Source organism: Camelus dromedarius, chromosome 20, assembly GCF_036321535.1.
Source record: "Camelus dromedarius isolate mCamDro1 chromosome 20, mCamDro1.pat, whole genome shotgun sequence".
In the NCBI taxonomy this organism is placed as follows: Eukaryota; Metazoa; Chordata; class Mammalia; order Artiodactyla; family Camelidae; genus Camelus; species Camelus dromedarius.
The window spans coordinates 7,903,841-7,921,132 of record NC_087455.1 but is presented as its reverse complement, the minus strand read 5'-3'; the positions used below and the strand labels follow the sequence as shown (position 1 = coordinate 7,921,132).

Below are 17,292 nucleotides of genomic sequence, written 5' to 3'. Positions count from 1 at the left end.
TAGCATGCTTTCCTCCCACATTTCTATTGCCTTACACAGAGATACTATGCAATCAAATTTTAGACCCAATATTCTCCAAGTTAGCTTATTATCTCGATCTTCCTGATTCTTGCAGTTTAAAGAGGGAGATCCAAACACAAATTTAAAAGATAATTGATTCTGTAGTTCTAAAATTTTTTTAAACTTTACTTATAATTTTGATGGTTATCTGTGCAATATCAAAATAAAAGTGGTCTAGAAGTGAAAAGATGACATTTTTTGTAACTCCACAAGTACCTAATATGTTTACCTTAATTTATGGCAATTACAGAAAGTATTTATACTTGACTCTTTGGAATTGACTGTTCCCAGTTTTGGAAACCTTTTCTGAAGTGTGAAACTTGATATATTTTAGCACTTACCATATTTTTCCTATTCTTGGCATTGTGGCTGAGGTTAGTTTTCCTGTCTGAAATATTTACTCCTCTAAAGGTACCTCACTAGTTAAGAACTGATTCCCCATAATTACGGCAGTGCAGGTACAGGATGAGCACAGGTGGGATGCAGGGATGCTGATACCATTGGTTGCCAAATAAGGAACTGTGTTTTCTAATGGTCTTATCCCAGTGCCACAGATAAGCACTTTGTCATTATTGTACATGAATACATTAGTCTAAAATGATGTTTTAAAATATGAATAGTATCTACTGAAGGCATCTACTTATACAAGTTTCTGAATTAGCTTTTAAATTTTTACTTTTTACTCAAACTGTGCCGTAGTTTTTTACTTCATTTTATTTTTGCTCCCTGACAGTTAATCTGGATGATCTTTGGACACCATGTCCTTACTAGGATTTTGCTATAAATGTAGAGAAGTTGTAGGAAGTTAACAGAATAGCGACTGCTGAGTATTTTGCTTTTAGAAAGGACATTCTATTAGTTAGAAACAAGTTATGTAACTCAATTTCTCCCATTTTGAAAGATTATGTGATTAACTTTACTGGTATTGAATTCATGAACTTAGAATTAAGCTTTAAAGTTATTTTGGGATAAAAAGAAAATGTCATGCTAACATTTTTTTCTGTTTAACTGGTGAAACTAGTGTCAGAATTCTTTTCATTCGTTAGTCTTTTTCTCTGTCTTTTTTAGTCGCATAGGCCCTCCTCCTTCTCCTTCAGCCACTGACAAAGAGGAGAATCCCGCTGTGCTGGCTGAAAACTGCTTCAGAGAACTGCTGGGCCGGGCAACTTTTGGGAACATGAATAATGCTGTGAGACCAGTTTTTGCGTAAGTAGTTGGTGTTTTCCTGGTTACTTGCGATTGTGCTGTATAATTCTGTTTTAATTTGCTTACAGAGGACAAATACCCTTACCTACGTGAGTGAGTTATTAATGATACCACTGTAGCGTTGTGGGAAGAGTACAGAATTGAGTCAGACCGCGTCCGTCTGAGCACTGGCTCAACCACTTTACTAGCTCTTTTCCCCCTTAAATATGAAGTACAGTCATGTCCTTGATATCATGTGCATCATTTAACTAGAATTTATACTCATACCTGAAGTGCATATAACGAGTAAAATACTAAAACAGAGCATCCAGGTATGAGAGATCTCATTTTATGAACTTCTGTGGTCCATTCCTCCTATTCCCTGGCTTCTATTTCTTGGCTTGCTTTTTGCCAGGGCTGGACTGCCTTAGATCACATTCACTTCTCTGAGTAAATTTCATCTTATACCAAGTGGCTGATCAGAGCAGGAATGTTAAATATCTTGTTGGTACTTATATGCTGCCCTTCAAGCAAAATACATCTGTGAACTTTGAGTTTCTCCACATAGACATCTCTCAAGCCTGGTCGAGCCTCTCAGTTCTAACTCAGACTTGAGATGATAGATCTATAGAATATTCTGTGTAATTTCTGGGTATTTTTGTTAGTTTTTCTTTTGTTAATCGTTTGCCTTGTCCTTTTTCCTTCCTGAGTGTAATAATATCTTTATGGCTTGTATATAGTAGGCTAAATGTAATATCCAGAATTCTTTATTTAGGGCAAATATTTGAGTTCAAAGTTGAGCTTAAGTTACAAGAAAATTAAGAATCAAGGAATTGTATTTTCAAAGGAATTTCCCCCACCACCACCAAAAATTGAGATCTACTATTTAAATAAAGACTGTGGGCTTATGAAAATGCTACTAAGAAGTAATCAAAATTATGTCAAATAAAACTAAAGGCAGATCTGTTTTTTAATGTCCAGACATGCTGATTTAATATCAGAATTCTAGTTTTTATCTTAATATTCTTATTAACCAAGAGATAATCTATAAAGCCTTAAAAATCTAAAGAGCTGGTCTAGAAGGAAGAAGTTACCAAGTTTAGCCACACTTGGTTACTTGAATACCTTGAAAGTGGGCCATATTCTTTTCTTTGTAGAACTTAATGGGATTATATGTTGATCATGTGTGTGTTAGCTAATTTAATTAAATGTTTGTTCAATAGTTAATTATATAAGTTATTAAGTTAATTAGCTAATAAAATATTAAATGCCCCCTGCAAGTAAGGTACCAGGTATTTTGGGGAATATATACATGAATAAAACTGTCCTAGTCCTTAGAAACTTGATGGATAATTGACATGCACCGTAATTACAATATACACTTGACCCTCGAACAGTAGGTGTTTGAAATAATATGCAGATTTTTTTCAATAAATACAAACTACAGTACGTACTACATGATCCAAATGCAGGTCTGTGGATACCGTGGAACCATGGATATGGAGTAGCTATGGATCCGGAGGGCTGGCTGTAAAGTCATACGTGGATTTTCTGACTTTTGACTGCACAGATTCAGTGTCATCCAGGCACCACTTTGGACTACCTTCTTATCTTTAGTTTTTTTTGAGCCACACAGATACTTGTGAATTCTGTCAAGCCAAAGTGAGAGCCTGGGTTTCTGGGTGTGTGGTGAAGTCTCCAGAGAGACTTCATTTTTGTGGCAGCCCACGGAGCCAAGACCAGCTACAGACAGGCTTCTTGACAGTCTTCTACAAATAGAACGTCCCCCCAGACTCACTCAGGGTGCCGTCTTCTAGAGGTCTTACATTGATGCAGGTGTTTTTGATCTGATAGCCACCTTTCCTAGGTGGACCCTAAGCTTTGCCTCTCTCCAGTCTCCTGTGTATACCACCCTTTAGACCACTAGCTACGGCTACCAGAGGTCTGCAGATGTGCCTAAGACAGGTGTTGGCCTCAGTGTGCACTTACCTCTCCAGGTTCTCGCCTTCTTACAGAGTTTGGATTGAGAGACTTTCCTTTCTTGCCAGCTCATCTAAGTATTTAAAAATCATACATAAATGTATTTTAGCCTTTTATTGTTGTTTTATGAAAGGATCTGGCAGTTGGGGGAAATATGTATCATAGTTCTGAAAATGGAAACATGGACTTTCTTTTAGATAATATTCATTTGATTGTTAGGTTTTGCATATTGTTGAAAGTTCTAGAGGAGAAAGTGTAATAAAATAAGGAATTCTTAGAGTAATTTTCTTATTATTAATTACAGGCATTTAGATCATCACAAATTATGGGATCCCAATGAATTTGCAGTTCACTGCTTTAAAATTATAATGTATTCCATTCAGGTAAGGATTTATATAAGAAATTTTGGTTCTGTATCAATAAGCATGTCCTCAGACAGAAATACACTACACTGTAGGATATAAAATATGCTTGTAATTTAGTTCTTTATCTCACTTATCTTTATTACCACTTATATTCTTATTTGCCAAGATGAAAATACATCCAATAAAAAGCACTAAATGATTTTATGATGCTCTTTATTGTGCATTTATTAAATACATTTATTGTGTATTTATATTTTTCTGATAAACTGGTATTAGAATTGATATTTTTATAGCAGAATACAGCTGGTACATTTATTGGGTATTTACTATGTGACAGTGCATGTGTTAACTCCTCTAGTTTGTAGAGAACCTTATGATGAGACATTCTTCAGAGGACAGCCTTGGTTTCCCTTGAAACTTGAACAGACACAGTTAGCTCATAATTCAAGTGGGCTTTTAGGTTTTTTGGGTTTTTTTTAATACCATCTACATTTTTAATGCCTTAAAAAGTCTTCATTAATATAAAGGAGAAAAGGAGTGAGAAGCAGCATGGCTTTCGTATAGGTCATCCCAGGATTTGCATCCTAGAGGTGCTGTTTACCAGTTGTATAGAACTTGTGCAAATTATTTAGCCTCTCTCAGCTTCAGTTTCCTCCTCTCTGAAAAGGAAACTTCCTTGCGTGCATTGAATGGCTCATTTTTACATTAAAATAGAAGCTGCCGTTTATCAGGTGCTGCTGTGCCTCCGACTGTGCTGGTAACCTTGCACGCTTCCTCTCATTTAATCCCGATGTTGCTGTTATCCCCTTTTACAGCTCAGAAGTGACCGTTAGTGAGGCCAGGTACCTCACTCAAGGGTACACAGGTAGAAAGTAAAGTCAGAATTGAAATTCTGGTCATTCTAGTCTAGAACTTCTGGTCTAAATTAAACATTAAATTTTAGTACAGCATGCCGACCATAATGTAGGTTTTCAGTAAATGGTAAGTTATTATGAAGCTGGTTTGGATGTGGAAGGGTCATTTTTAAGTATTTTTCCAGTTTTATTGAGATGTATTTGACATACAACATTGTATAAGTTTAAGATGTACAGCATTACTGATATACGTATATACTGCAAAATGATTACCATAGGTTTACTCAAGATCCATCACTTCACATAGTTACGTATTTTTTTTCCTTTGATAAGAACTTTTAAGATCTTTTCATTTAATTTTAGTTTAGTAGATGAGAAGTTAATCTGGCAATCTGTGAACATAATTAAGGCGGTTTCCCTGGTCTTCAGTAGCCTTGTATTTCTTCATTGGCCCTCCTCAGTCAGATTTAATTACTAGATAAAATTATTTTTTGCAAGAAGTAAAATAAATTACAAAGTTGAAGAAACTGAAGGAATCAAATATTTATGGATTAAATGCTTAAGAAACGACTTCTGGTCCACAGCATTACTTAGAAGGAGCTTTTACGTGTTTTATGAAGTACATTAATCAAAAACTACATGGTAGCACCTACTGGAATGGCAGTTTCTATTTAATAAGACGATCCTGATGCAATCAGAACTTCTGATAGATTTGATTGTTTTAGTTGCCATTTACCATAAAGTTGACATGAGAATCATTCATATGTAATATTTCAACCTCTCTCCATAGAACATTAAACTAGCTATCTCCGCCTGGGACTTACATCCTTAAGGGATTACACAGACACAGTTTTAGATGGTTTCAAATATATAGGGCATTTGTGGTAAAGGGAAAATAATTTCGTTTAAAGCTTACCTCTTGTGCTAAATTGATTTGTTAAAGTAATAAGGTGTTGTGATCAAGAGCTGGGCTGCAGTCAGACTGGGATTCACAGCTAGGCCCTCATTAGTGTTTCTGCATGACCTTGGGCAAGTTACTTAGCCTTTTAAAGCCTGCCTCATTTGTATTGTGCAGTGCACAGTGTGACTGAATTTAGTCTACCTCCTAGAACTATTTGTGGGGATAAAATGTGATAATACATGTAAAATGCTTAGAACAGTACCTGACACCTGGTTACTTCTGAATATGTTTTCTGTCATTATTATGTTTGTGTTACAGCAATATGTAATCCCAGGAGTCATCAATTAGATGGTAGTAGTAATAATAGCTGGTTATTGAGCACATTTCATATGATAGACATAATTTTAGGTGCTTTACACAAAGCAGCTCATTTAATTGCCACAACAATCCTATAACTATTGTTATTTTTCTAAATATTGCAGATGAGGAAAGCTGAGGTGCAGAGAGATTGTCACTCTCTCTTAATCTAAAGCTATTAAGCAACAGAGTCAGAATTTGAAACTGGACTCCAGGGATTACCTACTTAATCGCTATGTTATGTTGCTTCTTACAGCTATTCAAACATCAGTATTGCTTTAAACTTCAGTTAAGGGTGAAGTTTTGCATAGGTAATGATACCTCAGTAGATCTGAGTTTAAAAATGTACAGTCTGCAGTGTAACACTTTGCAGTTCCCTTCCCTTCACTCCATGTTCTGTTTTTATACTTAACATTGTTCTTGAGTTGTTGTGAACATGTGCTGTGGTTTGCTTAGGATAGCGCTGCTTTATGTAATTATTAACAACACTCTAATTCACTCTGAAGTGTCCTGGTTTGGACAATAAACCAAATTGTCATCCTGTTCATAAGACATACTGTATTTGCCTAAAGTTCACATATCAAAAGCACACAGCTTCCTGGTCAAGAAGTTCATTTGCGGGTTGTGTGTACGAGTACATGTGTGTGCGTGTGTGTCTGACTTTCCTCTATTTTAACATAGCTTTAAATGAAGCAGAAATTAAAGATGAAAATGCAAACTTAGTTTTTACCTTGGGTTGTTATAAATGTAGACGTGTTATGACAGAAATGCCAGAAACACCTGGAGATGAAATTGCTTATGTTGATAGAAATGGAGGGAAATTTTTTGTTTTTGAGTGGAGTAGCCACTGTGTGTTTTGACACTGCTTATTAATATAAAACCACCCATTCCGAAGGAGAGAAAGGTAACCGGCCTGAAAACAGGGCAGCAGGGCCTATTCAAAGGCAAACAGGACAGGGAAGTTTAAGGCCACAGGTATTTTTCCCCCCAGCTTGGTGGTAGACCCACTCATGACTCATGGGTATAATTGTTGGTTAACAGATACAAACTACTATGCATAAAATAGACAAGCAACAAGGATTTACTGCATGGTAACAGTATATTTAATACCTTATAATACTATAATAAAAAATTATATATACATATATATACACATGAAACTGAATCACTTTGCCACACACCTGAAACTGATAAAATACTGTAAATCAACTATTCATCAATAAAAAGAAAAAAGATTATTCACTGGAGGTGAATTAAATATTTTAATAGCTATGCTTTTTTAGAGTTATATCCCAATGTCATTTACTGTAATTGATCAAATGTATTTATATATGATGAAATTACTTTATAAATTGAAAATCATTTGATATCTTTTTGATTCAAATTTCATCAAAACAAGGTACACATTGTTAAGATTTTCATTTTGTAGTAGCTCTTGATTAGATGGAGTTTGACTATTCAGCATTGTTAGATGTCCATAATAAGAAATAATACTTGTCTAGTTTGGATAAGAGAGAAGTACTATAAATGTCATAATATGTCTGTTTTTTAACATTTTGTCCTATTATCAAATTATAAGAGTGTGTAAATTTTCTTTGTGGAATTAGAGAAGTATAAAGAGAATAAAAACTTCTCATAAATCTTCCTCTCAGAGATGGCTAGTATTAATAAGGCATATATAATTATAGTCTTATATACTTTTTAAAAAAACAGATTGAATTTTATTTAACATAGTATTTTGCAACTTGCTTTTTTTACTCAGCATATCTGGAGTGAAATATTCTCAGGTATCCCTATTTATTCTTTAAAAGAATGGCTTTTAAGGCTACATATTGTTCCATGACATGAGTACCAGTCTCCTATAATTGGATGTTTAAGTGTCACACAGTTTATCATTCTTATGAATTCAGCCAGGATGCATATAATTGTGCATATATTTTTGTACTATTTTGTTTCTTTTAGGCTCAGTATTCTCACCATGTGATCCAGGAGATTCTAGGACACCTTGATGCTCGTAAAAAAGATTCTCCACGAGTCCGAGCAGGCATTATTCAGGTTCTGTTAGAGGCTGTTGCCATTGCTGCTAAAGGTTCCATAGGTGAGTAGCAGCCAAAAAAAATTTTTTTTAATTCATTAAACTTTGTCAGAATTTTTTTTTCAGGAGGTATAGAAATGTATGGAAAACTCTTTAAAAATATTTCTGACATTTTTTAATATGCTATAATTTCTCTTGAAAGTTGGGTTCACATGACTATTCTCAAACTTCTTCAATGTACAGTTAAACATATCCCTTCAAATCAATCTCCTTCCCTTCCCCCTTTTTTCTAATAAAGATTTTTGAATACGGATTATAATGCCAAACACTTGGGACTATTCAGATATAAGAAATGTATAGTATGTATCCCATTTGGCTGGGACATGTGGTGTCCGTTTGGAGGGAGCCAGAGAAATGGCTTTGAAGTTCAAGCCGTGGCCAGGCCATGGGTGTAATTCTGCAGCTGACTGACACTCTTTAAAGATTTACTGTAATCCTCATCAGAAATGTGCCATAGGGGAATTCATTCTGCTGCAAAATGCAGGACACATTAGAAGTAACAGGTCGTTGTATTGAAGTTAAGGAAAGAACTTGACCTTGATGGCAGCAGCAGTGATGGGAATGTAAAGTCATCAAGGGTTTGATAACTGACTGACTGTCGGGGGTCACAAGGAGAAGGGACAGGTCAGACACCATGATTTTTTACTCACATATGATTAGAATAACAGAAGGATCCATAATAAAATTACTGATGTTAGGAGGAAAGTCTTACTATGGTTTCTTTGCTTCAGGATCAGTTAATATTTTATTCAGAATCATAGTCGAACTGTATATTAGCTAATGAAATATTCTAGTATTCATTCAGTGTCAAATGAGAGTGGGCATTTTGGATATGGACTTTTCATTACTCCTAACTTAAAGAGGTAGAAGCAGGTCATTTAGTTGGAGAGTTACATAATTTGAAATATGAAATGAAACACAGGTGACACATCAATTGAATCACTTCCCTTAATAAGGTCTGTTATGTGTCAGGTACTGTGTGTTAAGTTCTATGCATTCAAAGAAGTATTTGAACATAGCTACCTGTCCTGGAGAAGCTTGTTATCTAGAATAGAAGGCAGAAATTTAAAAAAAAACTGATTGAAATATAGTGTGATAGGTGCAGTGACAGAAACATGTGCAGAGTGTTTATAGAAATGAAAACAGAGAGCAAATGTAGTCAACCTGAAGTTCATAAATTGGCTACTTTCTGTCTAATAACTGAGGCAAAATTCTTCCTTCTTCATCCCAAAAAGATGCAAAATAAATTCCTTATGCTACACTGAACCATATTATTATAGTTCTATGGATTCTGACCCAACAGTCAGGTTATCCTATCCCAGTACACGTTATTTTGGTAGACGAGATTAGATAGATGGAAAGTTTTTGGTAATCTTGATATGAATATACACATGTGTGGTTTTTACCAGAAATTCAAACAGTGCGTTGCTCAGAGATGCCCAGTAAATGTGTACTGGACTAGCTGGGACACTTTCTTGTTTAGGCATTTCTCATTTACCTTTTTAATGAACTGGTTAGTTCTTAAATTATTAAGTATTTTCAACTACTTAGAAAATATCCAGCAATCTCTGTTGAGAAATAAGAGAATTGGTTTTGAGTATGTAATACTAGAAAAATGTATCTGCTCACATCAGGGTTCATTTGCAGGACCCACAGTGCTGGAAGTCTTTAACACCCTGTTGAAGCATCTGCGTCTCAGTGTTGAATTTGAAGCGAATGATTTACAGGGAGGATCTTCAGGTAGTGCCAACTTCAACACAAGTTCCAAAGACAACGATGAAAAGATCGTGCAGAATGCTATCATCCAAACAATAGGTGAGGATGTTTCACTTCTCAAATTATTATGTAAAACAGTGATTTAAAAAGCCTTCCTGGAAGGTACTTGACTCTTACGGTACATTAGTCAAAGGTGAGTAATAGATTAGACTTAAAAAAAAAAAACAACTTTGTATTTGGAAAATAAACAAACGTAAGAATACAACAAAGATCATTGTTTACACTCTCCACCCAGATTCATCTGTTAATATTTTATGCTCTTGACTTCATCATTTCCTTTCTCTCTGACTCTGTCTTTCTCCTTCCCTTACTCTATTTCTCTGTGTGTGTATGCATACATACATGTATATGTGTATATATACATACATGTGCATCTATAAATAGATACATAGAGAAAGACATAGATACGTACATGTATACATCTACACTTCTTTCCTAACCACTGGATAGTAAGTGCATATACATCATGGCCCTTTACTGCAGAGCATTTTTCTAAAGAATAGAGATACTTTCTTATGTAACCAGAGTAGTTATCAACAGCAGTATATGTAACATTGATACAGTACTTTAATCAAAGTTTCATTTTCCAGTTTTGTCATTTGACCTAATAATGTCCTTTATAGTATGTTTTTCCTTAGGTCCAGGATCCAATCTAGGATCATATATTGCATTTAGTTGTGAAATTTTTTAGTTCCTTTAGTTTGGAATATTTCTTTTATGATACGGGCATTTTTTAAGAGTGTAAGTTCCCTTGACCCCTCATTTAAAAAAAAAATGTCCTCACATTGGTTTATGTGGTGTTTCCCCATGATGAAATTCAGGTGATGCATTCCTGGCTGGATACTACCTAAGTGGTAGTGTTCTCAGATTATCACCTACAGAGATACACAGTGTACATCTGCTTCTTTTGACGATGCTCATTTTGAGCAAAGTGTTCTATTTCTCTGCTGCACAGTTTCAATTTTTCCCTTGCAAACAACAAGCAATCTCTGAGTGTACTTTCAGACCATGCAGATAGTCTGCTCTCCATCCAAACTTCCTCCTGCATTTAGTAACCATTCATAACTGTTAACCTGAACCAGCCTGTACCATCATGGTGCAAAATGATGGTTTTCAAAGTTGGCCCTCCCTCCGCAGCTGTCACTCGGCACTCAGTGTTCTGTTGTAAGGAAGAGCCCCTTTTCTTCCCTGTCTGTGTATTTATCCATTTAAATACCTTGGTATAAGCTCATGGATTTATATTTTTGTCTTCATAATTTTATTCTGTACTTATTATGATTATTTTGGTGCTCAAATTGTCCCAGATTTGGTCAGTGGGAGCCCCCATTTTCTATATGTTTGTAATATCTGCGCATTTCTTTTGAGCACAGACTTATTCATTACTCAAGCTTATTTTATACTTCCTGCCCTAGCCCTGGAATCAGTCATTTCTCCAGGAAGCTGCAGTTCCTTTTAGTGGTGAATGGATTAGAGACCAGGATCTGAGTACTGACACTTGGGCTTCAATATCCTATGCTTTTTTAATTTTTTTTTCTTTTTTATACACAAAGTGTAAAAGGGTAAAGACCTTCCTTTAAAAAAAAAAAAGCCATGAGAATTTTTTGGGAAATGAAATTATCTAGGAGTATATAAATACAACTTAAAGCAAGCAAACTCTTCCTACTTTAACCAATATCTTCCTCTTCCAATATCTTCTTTAGAATATCCAGATCATATTTTAATGTTACTACATGATTTCAAGGATAATTTCCAAATTGAATTGTATTCCTGGGACTTAGTACCTAATTTGTAATGGTTACTAGTAGTTTCTGCTAATAAGAGAGTCATATAAATTTATTCTGGAGCTCAGTTTATGCCTTTTATCTGGGCAGTATCCTCCCTGTGGGCTAGTTGTTTACAGTAGTCCTTTGGAATATTTGACACCAAGTTTCTCCTTGTTTATTTCTAAAGTGTTGTGGATGTGCATACATGCATTATGCATCCGTATTCACCACCCGTTTATTGAACATACTGAACTGACACGAGGCCCTGTGCTCGGGCTTTGTGATGCACGTGTGATTCCTGCCTGCGGATGCATTTGGTTGATCTGCCTCAGGCAATAACTCTGTTTCACCTAGTTACAGTCTCATCATGTGCACAGAAATTGTCCTTATTAGGGCAATGGCTCAATGTGTCTGTGATATTTTAAGATGATACATCAAATCAGCTAATCTTGTTTTCACAGAATTAATTTTAAGTGCTTTAGTGACTTCTAATTAATTCAGTGTTACTGTTTCACTCTAGAATATTTATTGTTTCTCTAGTATGTTGTTATAAAATGTATACACAGCAGACTCTAGCAATATTCCTGTGACATAACACATTCATAATAACATGTTTAAATTAGAACATGAGAGAACAGAAGTGCAGAGTGGCACAGGGAGTAAGACTTTTATTTAAATCACACTTCTGCTTTCCTCAATATTTTCTTTCAAAAGCTCTCAGTCTTCTGTAGTTATCAGATCATGTGAATATTTCTGGGACGTGGAACAGGTCTGCTATAGCTTTGCACTTTAAGATAGAAGGCTGTTGGCCAAGTTCTTTCTTTTAAATCAAGAACTAGCTCCCTGCTCTGTTCTTTTTGGGAGGCTCATTAGCATTTCTGTTCAGCAATTCAAATACAGACAGTGGGTATAGAGATTGAGTTATTTTCCCAAAGGTCCTTAGAGTTGATCCTGTTGGGAACTGTGTCCTTTGGTAACAACTGACTTGCTTGGAACAGAAAACCAGTGTCTAGTTCAGGATCATATCTAATTGTGTTGTTGAAAGTCGAGAATAACCTTATAGGGAGGAACTTGAGAGTAATAATAGCATAGGCTTTGGAAGTGAATAGATCTCACCTCAGGCCTTAATGTTAGCTGTGTAATTTCTTGTGATTTCTTTTTTTTTTTTTTTCTTGTGATTTCTTAACCTCTCTTATTCTCATTTCCACGAGAGGAAACTGATGCTGACAGTAGTGAACCTAGATGCATAAGGTACTATTGTTTGTTATGAGGCTCCAAATACAAAGTGGTTTCTTACCCCATAAATATGTGCTCCTTAAGTGTTGGCTGAGATAATATACCTTATGCTGATTGGGTAATATTAAGATCATAAGATTTTTAATTGCTAGAGTATATGATGAAGGGAAATGAGTTTTACCCCTAGATCCAGTCAAAATGATAAATAACAAATTGAATTTATAGAAATAGATTATTAACTCCAATAATAGAAGCTGAAGAATTAAATTGAAAAACTGATTTACTCTTAAAAGCTTAGGTTTCTGTAATGATTACATTGCATTTTAAGAAATGAACAAAAATAGCCATGATTTAATATCTGTTCTGATCTTTCAAAGAAACAACAAAGTTTGAAGTTTGAGTAAGTGATAATTAAACGTCATAAGTCTTCTATTAGCAGGAAGTAATCCGTCAGAAACTACAGCAGATAAATTTAAAATATCCATGAAACCCAAGAGTGCCTGAGAAAAATTGACAGATAAATGGTAAATAATTTGAAGTTATATATATTGAATTAACTCATAGGGTTAGACTGTAAACCTGGCTCATTATAATGACATTTTAGAATGTTTTAGCAATCCTGGTAAAGTCAAAGTAGTGGCCTAATTATTGACTTCCTTGCTAGAACAAGAATTTAGGCTCACAATATATGAATAAGAGTTTCATCAGAAATACTACCAAAAAATTTTTTTTTCCTTTTTCTTAAACTCCAGTCAGTTCAAATTGACGGTGATTTGCCACTGTCAACTATATGCAAAAGATTTTCAAACATTTATTACTTTATCTAAGTATTAGTCCATTAAACACATATTGTGCATCATGAAATGATTTTTGCCAAAGAAATTATAATATCTTTAGAGTTAAATGTAGTGCAGAGACAATGTTTTTCCACATATTGAAAGCTTTGGTTAAAAATACATTATGACTTTGTATTATATGGAAAAATAAATCTTTCAGTTTGTAAAATTTATTTTAAACTTACCTTGTTATTTTTATAGGATTTTTTGGAAGTAACCTACCAGATTATCAGAGATCAGAAATCATGATGTTCATTATGGGGAAAGTACCCGTTTTTGGAACGTCCACCCATACTTTGGATATCAGTCAACTAGGGTATGCCTATGTGGTTTTCCTATGTTCTCAAACTAAATAAAGTTGAACTTAATCTTGGATTAAATTTCATCTTAAATCTATGAAATGTTTTGTCTTTTTAATCAACAGTAATAAAAGTTCTGTGGTGTTTTTTGGCACTAGGTTGCTAAGCAACATTGCATGCTTTTAGAATCAGTTTTCAGTGCATCAAAAATTCTCAAATTTTCTTATATTGACTAGGTGGAAGGTTTATTTAATTTAGCCTGGGCATTTTCTATAAATATACATATTTAGGGTAAAGCTGCAGGTCTGTCAGTGTAGCAGGAATGTTGACTTATTTCTAGAATTCTAGAACTGAAAGTGATTTTAAGGATCATATGTTTTGGCCCCTCATTTTATAGCTTTGACTTGATTTTACAACATACTAAAGCTTTAGTTTGCAAATATTTTTGTGTTGCTAATTTAATAGGAAATAAAGGTCTTCTTTGATTTATATTTCTTTCACCATTAATTAGACAACCTTTTTTCACTTGTTAATTCCTTTTTGAAGGATTATTTATATAAGAATTATTTAGGCATGTTGTTTCATACTTATTAATATATATTAAATAGATATTATGTTTGTCAATTATATTTGCAATAGATGTATTCTTCAATTTATAGTGTCTTTTCATTGAGGTTGTTTTGTCATATATTCATACAATTGACTTTTTATGCCATTACATGCAGAGGTCTATTCCCTTTGAGAGCCAATAGCTTAATTTTTTGTTTGTTTGAATTTGATTTATTTTACATATAACCCTTTAATTCATATGAAATGTAGAGTATAAAGTGAGCCATGACTTTAGCTAGTATGAAGATAAAACCTATTTAGCTAATATGAATAGAGTTTTAAAATCAGTAAGTAATATACGTAAGTGATATAATAAAAATATTAATTACTATTAAGAGATAATACCAGTATTTTGTACGTTTTAGGGATTTGGGAACCAGGCGGATTCAGATAATGTTGCTGAGATCTTTACTTATGGTAAGGAACTTAAGACAGGAAAAGAACGCACAAATTATTGAAGAGGTTGAAAGAATAGCTTCTCGTTATCAGCTTCTTTTTGTTGTATTATAAGGTACTACTTGTGTTAAGTTTTTCTTCTGTGGTTTATATACTTAAATATTATGCTTTTCATTTTCTTTTACTTTTACTGTTTGTTCCTCAGTTCAGCTGTCATCTTGTTTGATCCTCATAATGGTGAAACATGCAGAGGGCGGAGAGTGTTGCCATTTTATAGATGAAGATGCCTGGGCTCAGACACAGCCAGATTTATCATTTTTTTCCTGTGTGTTTTGTGCTTTTTTATTTGTATCTTGTTTAAGAAGTTTTTGCCTACTCTGTGATACAAACGTATTTGTTTATATCTTCTTACAAAAGTTTTTAAAGTTTGGCTTTTCACAACTGTAACTTTGGTCTGAAGCTTATTGATTTTTGTATGTGGTGTGAGATATGGGCATATTTTTAATTTTTCTAGGTAAGTAGCAATTATCCACTAGTTCCTCTGCTCACTTACAAAATCACCTTTCTCCTGTAATGTGTTCAAATATAAATGTTAGACGTTCCAAGTATTCTTGTAATCCTAAGTGTAAATAGATATTGCCCACCTGAAGTTTCATTTGGCCCTAAGCCTTTTTATTAAATAAATTTCCTGAGTAAATAGCTTTGTCTCTAATCCTAATTGTTCCACATAGTCAACTAAATGAATGTCTACATGGTATGGTTAAACTATTTAATAGCATTTAAGTGTATACTATTTAAAAACTCCAACTTCAGAAGGTAAGAATACACTTAGAAATGTTAAATCAAATAACAAATAAAATACAGCTTTCCAAAATGATAATGCATTTCTGTTAACCTAAACTGCTTAATGTAAGATAAAAAAATTATTTGCCAGTTTAAAATTTTTAGGTCTTACCTGTGTTATTTGCTGCCTAATCTCCTTAAATCCATTTAGTACTGACTACCTATCCCATACATTCTAAGCCTGGGCCTCAGTTTTCTTTTACATAATGGGGGTTCACTAATGCCTAGCTTCCCAGGAATATGGTGAGGATAAAGTTAATACACACATAGTGCTTAGATTCATGCCTGACATATGGCGAATATGTGCAGTTACTTAACTTAATGAATGATGTTTTTGTAAATTCGGTAAAATCCTCATTATCTTAAAAATTTCCTTGCAGTTTTCCCTTCAGGCTTGTGTTCATACTTGTTTCCCAAAGTTTATGGTTCTTGTAAAACAATTTGAGAATTTTACCAAAGAAGGACTTATGACAAAATTTTTTTCTTTGTTTCCTTGTTTTTCCTCCCTGTAATCAGGTAACCTCTGGATACAAAGCAAAGACTATTGTTACTGCACTGCCGGGGTCTTTTCTGGATCCTTTATTGTCACCTTCCCTCATGGAAGACTATGAACTGAGACAGTTAGTGCTGGAAGTAATGCATAATCTCATGGATCGCCATGACAATAGGGCAAAGCTTCGGGGGATCAGGTAATGCCCCATTTGGAAATAGGCCAAATGATAACCTTTTCAGATTTCTACATTAATGTATTTGAGTATTATAATTTTTTAAATCTAGGATTTTCAAGTTGTATTAGTCCAGAATTTTATTTAATTGGTATTGCAACAATTTAATTATGAATATATTTTAAGATAGCAAATGTTCAAGGGTTTTAATATACTATAAGACATTTTATCTGCTAGTAATCAGTAGTTACATGAGTTTTGATTTTGCTTTAAACTTAGGAATGACATGAGTCAAGATTATGCAGGTCTACTTAATTAAACTCGGCAATTTAGTAGTATCATTACTTATTTAGGCTGACATAGGCTTATTTAAAATGCTTATTGAAATGAGTGTTAAATGTTCATTGAAATGAGTGTTAAACTCCTAAGTATAGCTGTGATTTGTCACTTAAGACATGATATTATAACTAAATATGCTGCTCAATTAAAAATGATATATTATCTCTAGAATAATACCAGATGTGGCTGACCTAAAAATTAAAAGAGAAAAAATATGTAGACAAGACACAAGTTTTATGAAAAAGGTAAGATCATCTTCTGAAAAATAATGCATGACTTAAGTTATAACCATTTGAATTATTAGGTAGTTTTCTATTGATCTGTAACCTTAGAATGAAAACAGAATTTTGGAGTTGAACTCTGAAACCACCATTTGCAGCCTCCCTGACGTTACCACAGCATTCCTCATGCCCCTCCTCCACCCTGCGTTTAAACGATGGGACTGCTTAATAGTTCTAAATTTCTTCCTTTAAGTAAAATGTCTCTGTAATTTCTGCTCTGCACTCCTCCCCGCCCCCAAAACACATACTGATTCTACTTTTAATGACTCTTTAATAATATAGAGCGTCAAGATTTTGAAAATACTTACCACCATTGAATAAATTCATGTAATGAGTATTTATTGTGTATTAGGCATTGTTTGGTGCATGATTTGGGATATAAAAGTGAGGTAGGCAGGATCTCTGCTCATACAAGTAGTATTTAGCTAGATTTTCATTATGATCCCTTAAGT

General features: G+C 34.1%; 1 protein-coding gene across 5 annotated transcripts in view; it reads left to right on the top strand.

Annotated features, from left to right (window-relative positions):
- EFR3A (EFR3 homolog A) overlaps positions 1 to 17,292 on the top strand; it is an 89,282-nt gene that overhangs the window by 41,947 nt on the left and 30,043 nt on the right. For all 5 annotated transcript variants that reach the window (XM_064476836.1, XM_031439647.2, XM_031439649.2 and 2 more), the window contains exons 7-14: positions 1,129 to 1,266; positions 3,530 to 3,608; positions 7,665 to 7,800; positions 9,445 to 9,612; positions 13,610 to 13,724; positions 14,682 to 14,733; positions 16,072 to 16,244; positions 16,729 to 16,804. In XM_064476836.1, coding sequence (XP_064332906.1) covers positions 1,129 to 1,266; positions 3,530 to 3,608; positions 7,665 to 7,800; positions 9,445 to 9,612; positions 13,610 to 13,724; positions 14,682 to 14,733; positions 16,072 to 16,244; positions 16,729 to 16,804 — 937 coding nt within the window. The remainder of the gene's footprint in view (positions 1 to 1,128; positions 1,267 to 3,529; positions 3,609 to 7,664; positions 7,801 to 9,444; positions 9,613 to 13,609; positions 13,725 to 14,681; positions 14,734 to 16,071; positions 16,245 to 16,728; positions 16,805 to 17,292) is intronic.